This window comes from Pezoporus flaviventris, unplaced genomic scaffold (assembly GCF_033815535.1).
Source record: "Pezoporus flaviventris isolate CSIRO_AGI_PZ_B2104156 unplaced genomic scaffold, CSIRO_AGI_Pfla_v1 ptg000037l, whole genome shotgun sequence".
NCBI classification, from domain to species: domain Eukaryota; kingdom Metazoa; phylum Chordata; class Aves; order Psittaciformes; family Psittacidae; genus Pezoporus; species Pezoporus flaviventris.
In genome coordinates, this window is record NW_026892585.1 from 24,037,348 (window position 1) to 24,052,878 (window position 15,531).

General features: G+C 40.8%; 1 protein-coding gene across 1 annotated transcript in view; it reads left to right on the forward strand.

Moving 5' to 3' along the window:
• Positions 1-12,861, forward strand: part of CMTM8 (CKLF like MARVEL transmembrane domain containing 8) — a 42,035-nt gene extending 29,174 nt beyond the window's left edge. The window contains exons 2-4 of the mRNA XM_061465034.1: positions 4,054-4,227; positions 9,638-9,754; positions 12,496-12,861. Coding sequence (XP_061321018.1) covers positions 4,054-4,227; positions 9,638-9,754; positions 12,496-12,579 — 375 coding nt within the window. The 3' untranslated portion in view covers positions 12,580-12,861. The remainder of the gene's footprint in view (positions 1-4,053; positions 4,228-9,637; positions 9,755-12,495) is intronic.
• The last annotated feature ends 2,670 nt before the right edge of the window (positions 12,862-15,531 follow it).

A 15,531-nucleotide genomic window follows, 5' to 3' on the forward strand; every position in this document is an offset into this window, starting at 1 on the left:
GTTCAGCAGTTCAGCTATCTGGGAAGCATTATTTCCTCAGATGCCACGATCAACAAAGGGATAGATAACAGAATAGCAAAGGCATATAGAGCCTTCAGAAAACTCCATAAAGAGTCTGGTGCAATAAACACCTGAAGAAAAGTGCAATGATTAGTGTCTATAGAGCCATTGTACTGTCTGCTCTTTTATATGGGTCTGAATCATGGGTTATCCACTGCCATCACCTGCGACTCCTTGAACGCTTTCATCAGCGCTGCCTCCGTACAATTCTGAACATCCATTGGACTGACTATGTGTCAAGTGTTACTGTCCTTGAACAGGCAGGGGTCACCAGTATCGAGGCCATATTGCTGAAATCGCAGCTGCACTGGGCAGGGCACGTCTCTAGGATGGAGGATCACCGCCTCCCTAAGATTGTGGTTTACGGTGAACTTGCCACCGGTAGCCACAAGAGAAGTGCCCCAAGAAGAGATATAAGGACTCTCTGAAGCAATACCTTAGCCTTGGCCATATTGACTACCATCAGTGGTCCACCGTGGCCTCCAATCGGGAGACTTGGAGACACACCATACATAATGCTGTTGTCTCCTTTGAGAACACATGCAGAATTAGTCTTGAGGAGAAAAGACAACGTAGAAAGAATCGCGCCCCCCCTATACCACCCAAGGAGACCTCTTCCGCTGTGGTTTTTGCAACTGGATTTGCCTATCCCGCATTGGCCTTTTTAGTCATCAGCGCGCTTGTAGTAAGCGTGGGTAAAGCCCTTACCAAATCTTCGATCACGAAGTCAAGCCATGATGATGGTGAAATAGTAGTGTGTATTTTAAACTACCCAATTCTGTGATTCTGTAACACTGAAATGTTCTTGTGAGGCAATGCTGCCCTCCGCTGGTATGCTGCGGAACGTAGGATTTTATCCCAGTCAGAACAATTTCTAGGGCTTCCTTTATAAAGAAATTGCTGAATTGGTGAAAATGATGGAAAAGAATGCTCTTAAAAAGACCATTATGTGCCTTCTCTATTACAAGACCAAAGAAAGAGTGGAACAGACAATTGTGCGGTGCTTTTATGTATGCATAGTGCAGGTGTGAGTAAATGTATAAATAATGTACAGGAGTATACTGTAAACACAAGACAACAAATTGAGGGCTGAGTTAAGTTTGGATGGAAATCTGAAGGATGAACTGTTATTGGTTTTAAGGTATAAAAATATCTCTTTCTTTGTATAATTATGATTTTTCTAACTGCTGGACAACTTGCAAAATGCAGAGCTTTTCTTCCTGTTGTATGACCTCTGTTTTATTTGCTCCTCATGCATCTTAATACATTGAAAATCACCTAACACTAGAAAAAACAGGAGAGATCATGTTCAAAATATCTCCTTCATGTGTTTCTTTGCCTTAGATGTGAACAGATTGCCAGATTCAGGATCAGAAAGGGAGCTTTTTTCCCCAGAGCGCTTTGCTTAGCTCAAGTGTGAGTTCTTGTCTACTACTTAGGATCAGTTCACTTGAGAGGTGTTTTAAGAACAGTGAAATATAATGACATTACCAACCCGACCTGCTGTGGTCCAGCAGGATGTTACAGTAGTGGTAGCTGTTGATATTTATTGATACGAGATCCTAGTGTAATATTTACTACTATAATAGTAGTAACTAGTCCTAGTCTCCTAGGACTATAGTAGGTCCTAGGAGTTGTTTTGTGTCTGTGGACCTTGTCAGTCCACAGAGCAGGCATGAACCATTTTGAATGAGACCCCAGCTACTCCAGTTACCTGTGACTGTGGCAGATGGGACCTGAAGATCCCAGTAGTCCTTCATAGGCTTCTGTTTCTAAAGTGACTTCACTGACTGCAAAATAGTATTTACCTTTATGCACGTAAGCTAGTAAGCTATAATAAGCCATCTTTTTTAGAACTAGCTGTAAAACTGTTGCAAATATGGCTCCATCGCAGTTAAAGGTGAGCTAAATCAATTCCCAGTTAGAATTAAACTTAGCTAGAGGTATTAAAGATAACAGGAAGGGATTCTACAAGTACATAGCAAATAAAAAACAGACTAGGGAGAATGTAGGCCCCCTCAGGAAGCTCTCAGAACTGGCTACACAGGATTTGGAGAAGGCTGAGGTTCTGAATGACTTCTTTGCCTCGGTCTTCACTGGCAAGGCTCTGACCAAACCACCCAAGTCTTGGAAGGCAGACGCAGGGACTGTGAGAATGAAGACCTCGGGCCCACTGTAGGAGAGGATCTGGTTCGAGAGCATCTTAAAAATCTGAATGTGCACAAGTCCATGGGTCCTGATGAAATCCATCTGCAGGTCCTGAAGGAGCTGGTGAATGAAGTTGTGAAGCCGCTGGCCATCATATTTGAGAAATTGTGGCAGTCAGGTGAAGTTCCTGATGACTGGAAAAAGGGAAATATAACCCCCATTTTCAAGAAGGGGAAAATGGATGACCTGGGGAATTACAGACCAGTCAGTCTCACCTCTGTGCCTGGCAAAATCTTGGAGCAGATTCTCCTGGAAGGCATGCTAAGGCACATGAAAATCAACAAGGTGCTTGGTGACAGCCAGCATGGCTTCACTAAGGGGAAATCCTGCCTGACCAATTTGGTGGCCTTCTATGATGGGGCTACGGAACTGATGGACAGGGGTAGAGCAGTTGATGTCATCTACCTGGACTTGTCAAAAATGTTCGACACTGTCCCCCATGACATCCTTGTCTCTAAATTGGAGAGACAAGAATTTGATGGATGGACCACTTGGTGGATAAAGAACTGGCTGGATGGCCGCATGCAAACAGTTGTGGTCAATGGCTCAATGTCCAGCTGGAGACCAGTAACAAGTGGTGTCCCTCAGGGATCGGTGTTGGGACTGGTGTTGTTCAACATCTTTGTCGCTGACATGGACAGTGGGATTGAGTGCACCCTCAGCAAGTTTGCGGATGACACCAAGCTGTGTGGTTCGGTTGATAACCTGGAGGGAAGGAATGCCATCCAGAGGGACTTTGACACGCTTGTGAGGTGGGCTGATGCCAACCTCATGAAGTTTAACCATGCCAAGTGCAAGGTCCTACACCTGGGTTGGGGCAATCCCAGGCACAGCTACAGGTTGGGCAGAGAAGAGATTCAGAGCAGCCCTGCAGAGAAGGACTTGGGGGTGTTGATTGATGAGAAACTTTAACATGAGCCGGCTTCAGTGTGCACTTGCAGCCCAGAAAGCCAACCGTATCCTGGGCTGCATCAAAAGGAGTGTGACCAGCAGGTCAAAGGAGGTGATCCTGTTCCTCTACTCTGCTCTTGTGAGACCTCACCTGGAGTATTGTGTGCAGTTCTGGTGTCCTCAACATAAAAAGGACATGGAACTGTTGGAATAAGTCCAGAGAAGGGCCACGAGGATGATCAGGGGACTGGAGCACCTCCCATATGAAGATAGGCTGAGAAAGTTGGGGCTGTTCAGCCTGGAGAAGAGAAGGCTGCGTGGAGACCTCATAGCAGCCTTCCCGTATCTGAAGGGGGCCTATAGGGATGCTGGAGAGGGACTCTTCATTAGAAACTGTAGTGATAGGACAAGGGGTAACGGGTTAAAACTTAAACAGGGGAAGTTTAGATTGGATATAAGAAGGAAATTCTTTCCTGTTAGGGTGGTGAGGCACTGGAATGGGTTGCCCAGGGAGGTTGCGAATGCTCCATCCCTGGCAGTGTTCAAGACCAGGTTGGACAAGGCCTTGGGTGATATGATTTAGCATAAGGTGTCCCTGCCCATGGCAGAGGGGTTGGAACTAGATGATCTTAAGGTCCTTTCCAACCCTAACTATTCTATGATTCTGTAGCACTGGGACACCTCATTCTGCCTTTCACTTTGTGACACCCTGCCACAGCAAATTCAGTTTTATATGATTTTCTTTTTTGTTAGATTAGTATTCTCCTAGTGTAGCATCCCAGCTCAGGTCATCAAGTAGTTATGTGAATGGCAGTAGTGTTGTTCCTTGACCTAGAACAAATGTACAAGGTCCAAGACTGTAACAGTTTCCTTTCTTCTTCATAACTTTTGCAGGTACTGGGGCTTCTGGTGTGGACCTTGATTGCTGGAACAGAATACTTTCTATATCCAGCCTTCGGCTGGGTGATGTTTGTAGCTGTGTTTTACTGGGTTCTCACAGTCTTCTTTCTGATCATCTACATGACAATGACCTACACCAGGATTCCCCAGGTGCCATGGACCACGGTGGTAAATACACCCCTTCTTTGTTGATTCAGGTTTGCTTCATTATGAAGAGACTAAAATATTAATGCATTCTATGGGTGTAGTTATCCAACTGTACTTGTGCTTTTTACAGAATTTTCCCTAATTACTGTGCGGCTGCATACGTGCAATGTTTAACCTTCGTACTACCCAGACACTTTTAGAACGCTTTTCCTATGATGTTTCACGTTTTTTTTCAGTGGTTGGTGCAGTTACTTGATTTTTAATGATGTATGCGTGACTGATACTTATGCACAGTGGCTTTTTTTCATCCCTGTAGTGATTACATCCCGTGAAAAATAAGTCTGTTCCTGCCTCTGAGCTAACAGACCTAGCCATATGTTTTAAACAGCAGAAATCCCTATTTGAATCAACACCATGAATTGGAAGTGGGACCCTGGCTTTTAAAACAGTAAAAGCAAAGGTGGTTCAGAGGTGACAACAGTCTGAGAATCCATATATGGTCTATTGTGAAAATGGTGCTGAAAATTAGTGTTATATATATAAACGTTAAATATGTGTTACATAATCATTTGCTTTGAGCTCAAGACTTAATGCAAGTCAGATAAACAGCTAATGTAATTACAGAAAAATTTCTCATGCACTTAAAATTCAGATCCAGTTTTTCTGGATGGATCAAACCTGGCTAGCTGCGCTTCTCAATGGTATATTTTTACATGATTTTCATAACAGGCTGGTGTTCAGGGTAATAGATCCTAAAAGTCATTGTCATCTCAGTCAGCTGGCTGTTTGGGACTCATCCAAAAATTACTATAAATTTTAGCTGTGCATTTGTGTGATACAGTGAGATGATGTTATCTGTTTTCTTTGCTTTTTTTTTTCATACTAGCTAAAGATTATTGACTAGAATTCTGTTATTTTTGGTGATATTTGATTGTTGTATTGCAAACAGCTTGTTATCGACTGCATTTTGTACATGACCAAAATGGAATACTCTTTTCTTTTAGTCTTCCCATTTGCTGCTGTAATAAATAGCCAGCTATAGCAATTACTAATAAGAACAACTAAGTTTATGTTTAGATAGCTTCTCTGTTTTCAAGTTTCATGACCAGCAATTGCCATTAAGGCTATAACACTGCTATAGAAATGTTGGATTATTTCGATTACAGCAATTATGTGTCTGGGTACATTTGAAGGTGTGGGTTGGTTGGTTTTTCCCCATTGCATTAAATGTAAGTAAAGTACATTCAGAAGGAAAGCATCTTTGTATCCACTTGGATATAGTTTTAGTCATTGCCCCTATTTCGTCAGTTTAACACTAACTGTTTCAGACAGCATGTGCACATCAGTAAGTTGCCCCTGATCTGTGTAGTGGACAAGCTGGAGTATTTGATTTGTTTCTACCTCATATTGAGTGTATTTCTTGCTCTGAGTTCCAGACATACTGTAGATAAGCTCACGTAAGTATAGATCTAAAAGGTAATCTCCTTTTATAGAAAAGGGTAATATGAAGAGAGAATAAATGCAAAATAAATAAAGGATGCTTGCATTCCAGCTTGTTTTCCCCTAAGGTAAAATTTAAAGGCTGTTGGGAACAGCCTTTGAATTTGACCTCTGCCATTCCTGGCTGGCCAAGAGAGAGGCTGGGTCTCTTTTCAGAGAGATGCTGTTAATGTCTTCAGTCAAGACAGCATGATATACACCTATCTGAGCGAGTGAGATTATGTCCATCTTATCCCATTCTCTGAAGTATCCTGAATTTCAGGCTCTGCTACTTATTGCTCTGCCTCCTTAGGCAACAGTTAGTTCAAATGATGCCTATTGTATGTAGTATCTGAAATTACATCTGGACTTCTCTCTCATAAATTCACTTTTTGCAGCTCAAGCACATTACCAGATTGCTTAAGATGCAGTTACTTTTACTGCAAATTAACCCAAAGGATGTGCTTCAAAACTGACTCTCCTTAATAGTGCATGTTCTTTGCTAAAAGAATCAATGCAACCTTTTAAAATATCGTCAACTTGAACTTAAGAAGCAGATGGTAATTTAGCATGAACCATTTGGTTTGAGTAATATATTGGCAGTAAAGGCCCAATCAGCTTGCACTGCATTCCATCTTCCCCAACAGTGTTATTTCCCAGAGCAGCACTTCTCAAAAATTATGTGCTTTTTTTCTCTTCTATATGACAAGATATTGCAGTAATTTACAGGGGCAGAGCAGTTGACGTCATCTACCTGGACTTGTCAAAAATGTTCGACACTGTCCCACATGACATCCTTGTCTCTAAATTGGAGAGGCATCAACTTGATAGGTGGACCACTCGATGCATAAAGAACTGGCTGGATGGCTGCATGCAAAAAGTTGTGGTCAATGGCCCAATGTCCAGCTGGAGACCAGTAACGAGTGGTGTCCCTCAGAGATCGGTGTTGGCACCGGTCTTGTTCAACATCTTTGTTGGTGACATGGACAGTGGGATTGAGTGCGCCCTCAGCAAGTTTGCCAATGACACCAAGCTGTGTGGTTCGGTTGATACACTGAAGGGAAGAAATGCCATCCAGAGGGACTTTGACACGCTTGTGAGGTGGGCTGATGGCAGCCTCATGAAGTTTAACCATGTCAAGTGCAAGGGCCTACACCTGGGTCAGGCACAGCTACAGGCTGGGCAGAGAAGAGATTCAGAGCAGCCCTGTGGAGAAGTATTTGAGGGTGTTGGTCGATGAGAAACTTTAACATAAGCTGTCAGTGTGAGCTCGCAGCCCAGAACTGTATCCTGGGCTGCATCAAAAGGAGCGTGACCAGTGATCAGGAGGTGATCCTGACTCTCTGCTCTTGTGACACTTCACTTGGAGTGTTGTGTACAGTTCTGGTGTCCTCAACATAAAAAGGACATGGAACTGTTGGAACAAGTCCAGAGGAGGGCCACGAGGATGATCAGGGGACTGGAGCACCTCCCATACAAAGATAGGCTGAGGAAGTTGAGGCTGTTCAGCCTGGAGAAGAGAAGGCTGCATGGAGACCCCATAGCAGCCTTCCCGTATCTGAAGGGGGCCTATAAGGATGCTGGGGAGGGACTCTTCATTAGGGACTGTAGTGATAGGACAAGGGGTAACGGGTTAGAACTTAAACAGGGGATGTTTAGATTTCATATAAGGAGGAAGTCCTTTACTGTGAGGGTGATGAGGCACTGGAATAGGTTGCCCGAGGAAGTTATGAATGCTCCGTCCCTGGCCGTGTTCAGGGCCAGGCTGGACAGAGTCTTGGATGACATAGTTTAGTGTGAGGTGTCCCTGCCCACAGCAGGGGGGTTGGAACTAGATGATCTTAAGATCCTTTCCAGCCCTAAATATTCTATGATTCTGTGAATTTGTAGCTTTCCAGGGTATTTGAGTCTTTTTGGAATGGGAAATCTAAAAAACCACCACAACAAATACTCTAGGCAACCAAATTAGGAGTTTGAAAATCAGTGCTTTACAGAAATTCACCTGAACCTGCCAATTGCTGATACCTTATCCTAAAATTGACAGTTTATTTTATTACTGCAGTGCCCAGATAAAATAAGAGGCCAGATCTGTGGATAGAGATAGTACCTTTTTTTAGATCAACTGATAAAGGTGAGATAAACCCCCTCACTTATAAATGTGTAAATCAAATCTCAAGTGCCAAGCCTTGGACTCCATCTAAGTGCTTCCCTGCAGAAGAGTGGATAAGTGGCTCTTTTCCAAATGCCCTTAAGTTGCCAGGACTTAGGAGCCACAGGGTAACAGGCATGTCCTTCAGCCTGCTCTGAAAACTGTAAGAAGGCTTTTTGCATGGGGAATCTCACATAGCCAGTGGTGACCTGAAGACTGATGTGTGGAAAGATGACAGCACAGCATGCTGCTCCCTGGAGGGGCCTGCAGTTGAGGAAGCATGTTTGGGGAATAGCTTCCCTTCAGGAAGGTTTGAGCCCTGTGTGTCACAGGAGATTGCAGCAGTGAGCCACACTCCACCAAGTCTGAAGTAAACTCTGCCAGAATCAAATGTCCTGGAGGTGGATGTGAGGTGCTTCCATACCAGACACTTCAAGCTGTTGATCAGTGCTTTGGGTCACTGTGGGAACTGCCCCCTTCTGAATTTCTTTTTTTAAGATTCTAACAAGAATTGGTGACTAGTGAAGTCAATAGGGAATAACTGGCATATATTCCTAGTACCCACTGCGTCACACCATGGAAGTTAATAAGTGGAGCTGAATTAGTATGGTAGCATTTAGAGACAGCCAAGGAAACAGTTAAGGGTTAATGATATATGTGTGACACTGTGGAGTGCATACATGGGGCCAAAAGCTGAAGGGAGCAGATCACATACGTCACTAGGACCTGGTATAATTGAGTTACCAATTCTTGCAGTTGTAACTAGGTGCAAAGTATGTCACAAGTATTCCATTTAAACATGGTTCCAGTGAGCTAAAAGTATGGCCAAATTCATATGTATTAGGTAAGCAGCAGGGTGGAGTTTTAGGGGATTTCTTTTTTTTGTAAGAATGAACTTCCTTTAGCCATGGCCAAGTAGTGAGTAAAGGACAAAGTATTAAAATAACATACTTTAAAAAAACCCTCATGCCTTCTTATCTGTCTTTCATCTTCTTAGGCTTCAATTCTCTCTTCCTTTCCTGTTCTCTCTGACATGCAAAACCAGAACAAACTGGTTTTGTTTGTTGGCTGTACTGTTACCTGAGATCAACATTATCGGCTTTGCTTCTTTCTTAGTAATCAACATAGGTACCCTGCAACATTAACTGCTCCTTGGAAGAGAAGATGCATCATCTGCCCTGGATGGGTTTTGCTGACCCATATAGTCTATTCAGACTGTTCTCCTTGGATTTACCTGTTTCTTTCTCCCCTCTAAATCAGGCAGAAGGGAAAGGTACTGAACTGTGTGAGAATATGACTGGAAAACAATTACACCCTCTCTATCTCCTTCAGAGTGGAAAAAAGATTTGGAAGCTTTACAAATATTCTTCACATGCCACAAGTTACTGATTCCTACAGTGTATCTTTGCATAGATTAAAAATGTAAACAAATTCACTTTTGTTTCTCATGAAAGGTCATATTCTTACTGCCCAACACTTAGATTGTGATAACCAAACTGTGTCCTTATTTTCACTTTTGGAAAACAAAAAAACACACCAGCTTTAAAACTTTTCTGGATTTAATGTGATGGAGAGAACTGTTTGTCTGAAAGGTGCCTTAATGTTTATGGATCCTCAAGATAAGCAGTTAGTTTTTAATCTTACAGATAGGAACTTGGAGGAAGGTAAAAATAGTTATGAATCACATTTCTTGTGTATACTACATGTATGCATTATATTTTAGGGGAGAATTGTATAATGTTGGTATAGGAAATGGTATCAAATGCATGTGTCTATTAATTATGTCATTTGATTTTTCAACAGGGTCTGTGTTTTAACGGAAGTGCCTTCATTTTGTATCTCATTGCTGCCATTGTAGATGCATCTTCAGTTACCAAGGAACTGGAGAGTCACAATTACAACAGCTGGGCAGCTTCTTCAGTGAGTTCATTTTTTGTTTAAATCAATTCTATATCCAGTAAAGTTGTATCAAAAGGTGCTCACTGGAAGTGTGGGTTGAAATGTGCGTGTCCTGGATTTGGAAAATCTGCAGACTGATACAGGAGCTCACACACAAAACCTATAGGTAGCTGTAATTTAGTTCATGGTTTTTGGCTGTGACTGGAAATTCCACCAAGACATGATAGATCAGAAAAGGCTGTAATGTTTTTATGATCATACTGCTTTTCCCCTCCCTTGCCCCCTTTTGTTACTAGTTCTCTGACAGAGGTTACAGCCTGCACGTCAGAGTAACTGAAACAGACTATATAAGCACCAAGTCACTTAAGTGCACTTGGACAACTTCAAAAGCAGTTTAAACTGACTCAGCTAACTCTGCATGCATGTGGGTAAGATCGATTCAGCTTTTGTGGGCTAAGCCATATATACAGTGCCTTTGGGAAGGTCCCGAACTGGTATTGCTGTTTCTACAGTGATCTTCCTGTTACCGCCTCATCCTTTGATAGTCTTTCTTCTGAGTTGGGTGAGCAGTGCCTGAAAAATCATGTAACTTCCCAGTGTGGATGTAAATCATTAATTAGTCTTACTACTTAGATTTGGAAATCCAAAGCAGTCAGTCAAAGGGAGTGAAGAAAAAAAAACCCACCCTTGTCACTTGCTGAGTAGGGGAGCACATTCTCTAGCCAAGTTAAGGGAGTTGTAAAAGAACTTTTTGCACGTTGTGGCAACAGTGTCAAATTCAATTGTAAACAGTAATTCTGAATTACAGCTACTTTGCTGGCTGTCCATGCTTCTGCAGTTGTCCTCTCTGGACTATTCACAAATCCTGTCTTCTCTCTGAAGCTTATTGTATGTGGCCATGAGCACAGAGACTTGAAGAACACCTGCTGTGTTATTTTCTTGGGCATGTAGTAACTACATCCCTGTCATCTTAGAGGTGTTCAGGGTCTTCTCCCATTGACAGTTTGTAACTATTGGTCTGTTACTCAGCCACTGCTGTTGACAGGAACTTGTTTGCTGCTAGATAAGCTTCCATGCTGATTTAGGTTTTATGCAAAATGCATGGATGCTCAGTGTCTCATGGGATGCTTGGAATCTCTTCTAATACCTCCTAGTAGTGCTTATCTGATGCAATGTCTAAATAAACTATTAAATGCAGATTCCTGATTTCTAAACACATTAAGAGTTTCATGGTTAGACATGTGTGAGAATTTAGCAAATCCTCTATCCCCAACAGTCATTCTGTTAAAGATTTTAGATGGAGCTTTTATTTCATTAAAAAAAAAAAAAAATATTGGAGAAGGTGACTGCTACAAATTTCTATTGCAATAAGATTTCACATCATCATCTACAGGTTTTGGTGCCACAGATTAAATTTACATTAAACAAGACTCACCAAGAGCCTGCTGCTTGAGGTCTTAGATTTGCTGCCTGTATGCATGCTTAGTGGTGCCCTGCTCTCAGAGCTGAAGTGCCCACCCAGACCAATGATGGTATATTAGCAAGAAACACTGGTAGAATCATAAAATATTTTTAGGCTGGAAGAAAGCTCTGGAGGTTGTCTGGTCCAATTCTCCCTCCTTTAAAGCAGGGCTAACTCATATCAGGCTGTCGTAGCCTTGTCCACTTGAGTTTTGAGTATTTCCAAGGATGGCTCTTTCACAGTGCCTCTGAGCCTCTGTTGCCATGTCTGATTACTCTCACTGTGATTTCCTCCCTGCCTAATACCTTCTTGAAATGTCCCTTCTTGTAACTTATGCTTTTCTCTCTCATCCTATTATTTCTCACCTCTAAGAACAGTAGCATTAATTCTATTTGCAGTGTCAGCTTTATTTGGTTCAGTTACCAGCACAAAATATTCTGGGCTTATCATAAGACCATTTTGAACATGGTCTATTTTGAACAACATGTAGTGATTAACAGGAACTTAACCACTGGCACTGAACTGGGCTTTATCAGTACCACTGAAATAGTTCACAGCATATTTTGCACATATGCTGCCACCAATACTGTGTAGTTTTAATCTTTAAACATAAAATAAATCTAGCCTTCTACAGAAGGCTTATTCTGTAACCAATTTCTGACAAAGTAGTAATATCTCAAGTGATTGCTGTCACCAGTGCTTGCTCTGAGGAATACTTCAGTCACCAGTAGAGGACCTCTGGAATTGGTAACCTAATTGGTACTGCTGTTTGAGAACATGTCTGGGCCTGCATTTGAATCCACATTTTGCTGAGGAAACCAACCTGTTTTGACGCAGTGTGCCATACTGAGGTACAGGTGGGCTGTAGGCAATTCCTGGAACATAGCAGCAGTGCAGGAGTATTAGCTTGAGTTAATACTGTCCCATGGACTAACCATCAGTCTTTACCAGCAAGTGATGTTAAAAGCAGCAAATTTAGGATTGGTGGGAGTCCGATCTATAAGATCCATATTGAGGCAGTATAATGTGGAGATATGAGTTGAAATATACCATATTCTGACTGCTTCTAGGCCCATATTTCTGTGTATAATATAATCTTGATTACATAGTGTGGCTGTGATGGCCACACAAGTACAAGAAGGTGGAAAAGTGCCATTTACTGAGCCTGTTTTCTCCTTTTTCCAAATCCATATCTATTTCTTTTTTTTCTTTTTTTTTTCTTGTTCTTTAATAGAAATGACAGTGCTCTCAAATATATATTTTTTCCTAATACGTATTTTTTTTTCCCTTCTCTCTACAGTTCTTTGCCTTTGTGGTTACCTCCTGCTATGCTGGAAATACATATTTTAGCTTTATATCTTGGCAATCACGAACTTTGCAGTAACTATTTTGTTACAATGAAATCTGTAGTATAAAATATCCTGAGGATTACACTCTTGGCAAAAGCTTGGAAGAGGGATGAGGTCTTTTTGAACATTTCTGTTAGAATTGACACTATATTCTTTGAGATTAAATGATTATTTATAGTACAATACCATCTTTACATCTAACACTGTACTACATAGTAAAATTTCTTACTGCTTCTTCTAAAATTAACACCATATTTTTCTAGACATTGTATAGATGTTGTTACTAAACCTTTAATAAATCTTACTGGAAGAATGTGCCAATTTTTTAAATGTAACTTTTTAAATGTTACAGATATACTTTTGAGATGTAATGCTACAGATTGAAACTAAGATGGATACTGTCTTGTTATTATGTATAAAAAGTGACACTGTGCAGGAAAAATACCACCCAAAACTTTTAAAATAAATAATAAATGACCCAACTGTGCATGTTTTGTAACCTGGGAGTAGAAGGCTTTTTTAAATTCTTTTTCATAGTGAAATATATGCTACTGAGAAGTCTGGTGAACCCCTCAGTTTGCAAATTCTAACAGCTTCTCACAGTCATGAGATTGCTTTTGGAACCTATTACTGTAGGTCTGAAGCTTGCTGAAGGAATATTGTGCCTGAAAAACATTAACTTAACAGGTTTCATAAATCCAGCAGGCTCCAAGGCTTAAGCCTAGACAACAGCCCCTTGGTGCTCATTGTTTAACCTACTGAGAATATGACAAAACACCTACAAAAGGTAACACATTTTGTTTCTCAGGGGATGGTGTTTCATTTCTTTTCTCCTCAGATTAGTCCATTAATCTGTCCTAATTAAAATCTGAGCTTCTAAATCCTATAGTATGTAATCCTCACATAAAACTATTGGTGAATCTTTTATTGCTGGATTAAGAAGATTTGGACTCTTTCCAGTCTTCCAAAACTTAGTTGGACAGTTATTTGGTAGCAGAGAAATCTTACTGCTTAAAAGAACTTCTTTATTCTTCCCTGTAACTAAATGGTGTGCACTTACTTATGTGTGTGACCTGTAGCAAAGAAGACTTACCAACAGCCAGCTAATTCTGTACTTGGATCACATTGTTTTGTTCCTGATTACCTGTCAGAGTCACAGGATTTCAGTGTAAGGGAAGCCAAGATATTATTTAAAAACCTATATTTGTCTGCACATTGCATCTGGCCCGCACAACAAAGGTCAGGCTGTCTGCTGCTGCTAAAATTATCCAGCTGTGAGAAAGAAGGGCTACCAATTATGCATATTATCTACACAGATAAAAACGTGCCATTAAAATCCTGTATGCTCTTTTCCATTGCTGGAAAAAAAATCAAAGGCATAAAAATGTTCCAAATGTCAACTGATAAAATGTGACTAGAAATATAGTGGCATTAAAATCTCATCAGGAATAATCATAGAATCATAGAATCATTGGGGTTGGAAAGGACCTTAAGATCATCTAGTTCCAACCCCCCTGACGTGGGCAGGGTCACCCAAGGCCTCATCCAACCTAGTCTTGAACACTGCCAGGGATGGAGCATTCACAACCTCCCTGGGCAACCTATTCCAGTGCCTCACCACCCTAACAGGAAAGAACTTCCTTCTTGTATCCAACCTAAACTTGCCCTGTTTAAGTTTTAACCCATTACCCCTTGTCCTGTCACTACAGTCTCTAATGAAGTCCCTCTCCAGCATCCCTATAGGCCCCCTTCAGATACTGCTTTAGTAGTAATAAAAATTCTTTCAAAATTCTTTTCAAAGTTCTTTGATGTAGCTATTTTAAGTCCAAAGAATGTGACTATGTTTGCACAAATGTTTCATGATTTGTGGTAACTGTGATGGTCTGATGTAAAGTCACAACCCAGATGACATTTGTTGATAAGGTAGTAAAAAGGAGTAGAGCTAAAAGGGAGTGATATGTTTCATCCAGTTTACCAAGAACTGTCATGGAAACTGTGTGTTACATTTATGATTAATGAAGGACATTAATGAAGGGCATTAATGAACCCATTAGTGAAGGACAAACCTGCATTATTACCAGATAAGGAATTATTCTCACAAAATACCTACCTCCTCTCTGAGTCTTCAATGCTCATCCTGAGGGGAAAATGTGCTGGTTTTGTTTTTGCAAATCATAACTTACGTACTTACCTGCCTTGCTCTTTGCTTTTAGAAAGATAATTATCTTGCTTCCTGTGCTCTTTCTCATCTCTCTCACTTCTCATATGTTGCCAAGATACCAACTGGCTGTTTTTCAGTTGTTCAATATCTAGTTAAAATTGGAGGAATCTGTACAAGCTGAAAATTACTTCTAAAGTTTGCTCCTCTTATTTCAGGCCTGAAGAAATGCATAAGCACCAAAAAGGTTATCTGTTTCTTCAGTGCATTAGTCTTAAATACAGACTTGCAAGCTATGACTTATGCATTTGTATATTCTAATATTGATAAAGATAAGCTAGCTGTGGTTTATCTTGTAACAAAACAAGATTTGTGCTTGAAGGCATTGCTTAGTGTTCATAAGATTGAAAGAAACTTTATTAAAAAGAATAACTAGTAAGTGATGAAATCATTAGTGAAATTCTTAATACAGATATTTATAAGAATAAACAAAATGCTAACCAATTTGTAAAGTGAAGGGGTTTGACATTATAAATAACTTGTTTCAGACAAATGGTCTCTGAAAAACCAAAGTCAGATACTTGATGTCAACTTATGGCCATCACATTTCATTTATTAAGGAGTTGTCGGTACCTTTTATCATCATATGTGGTGCACTAAGCATGAAGTAAATAGCAGAAGAACTGTAATAAAACTTCAACTTCAGCCATGGTTTAGACTGACTTTGTGCCAGTAGTTTACAGAAGACTTCTCGGTAGCAAATGACTGCTGCTCTACTTGTATTACTTTAAAGGTTATTTCTGTTTCACTGCACAGAACTCAGATTAGC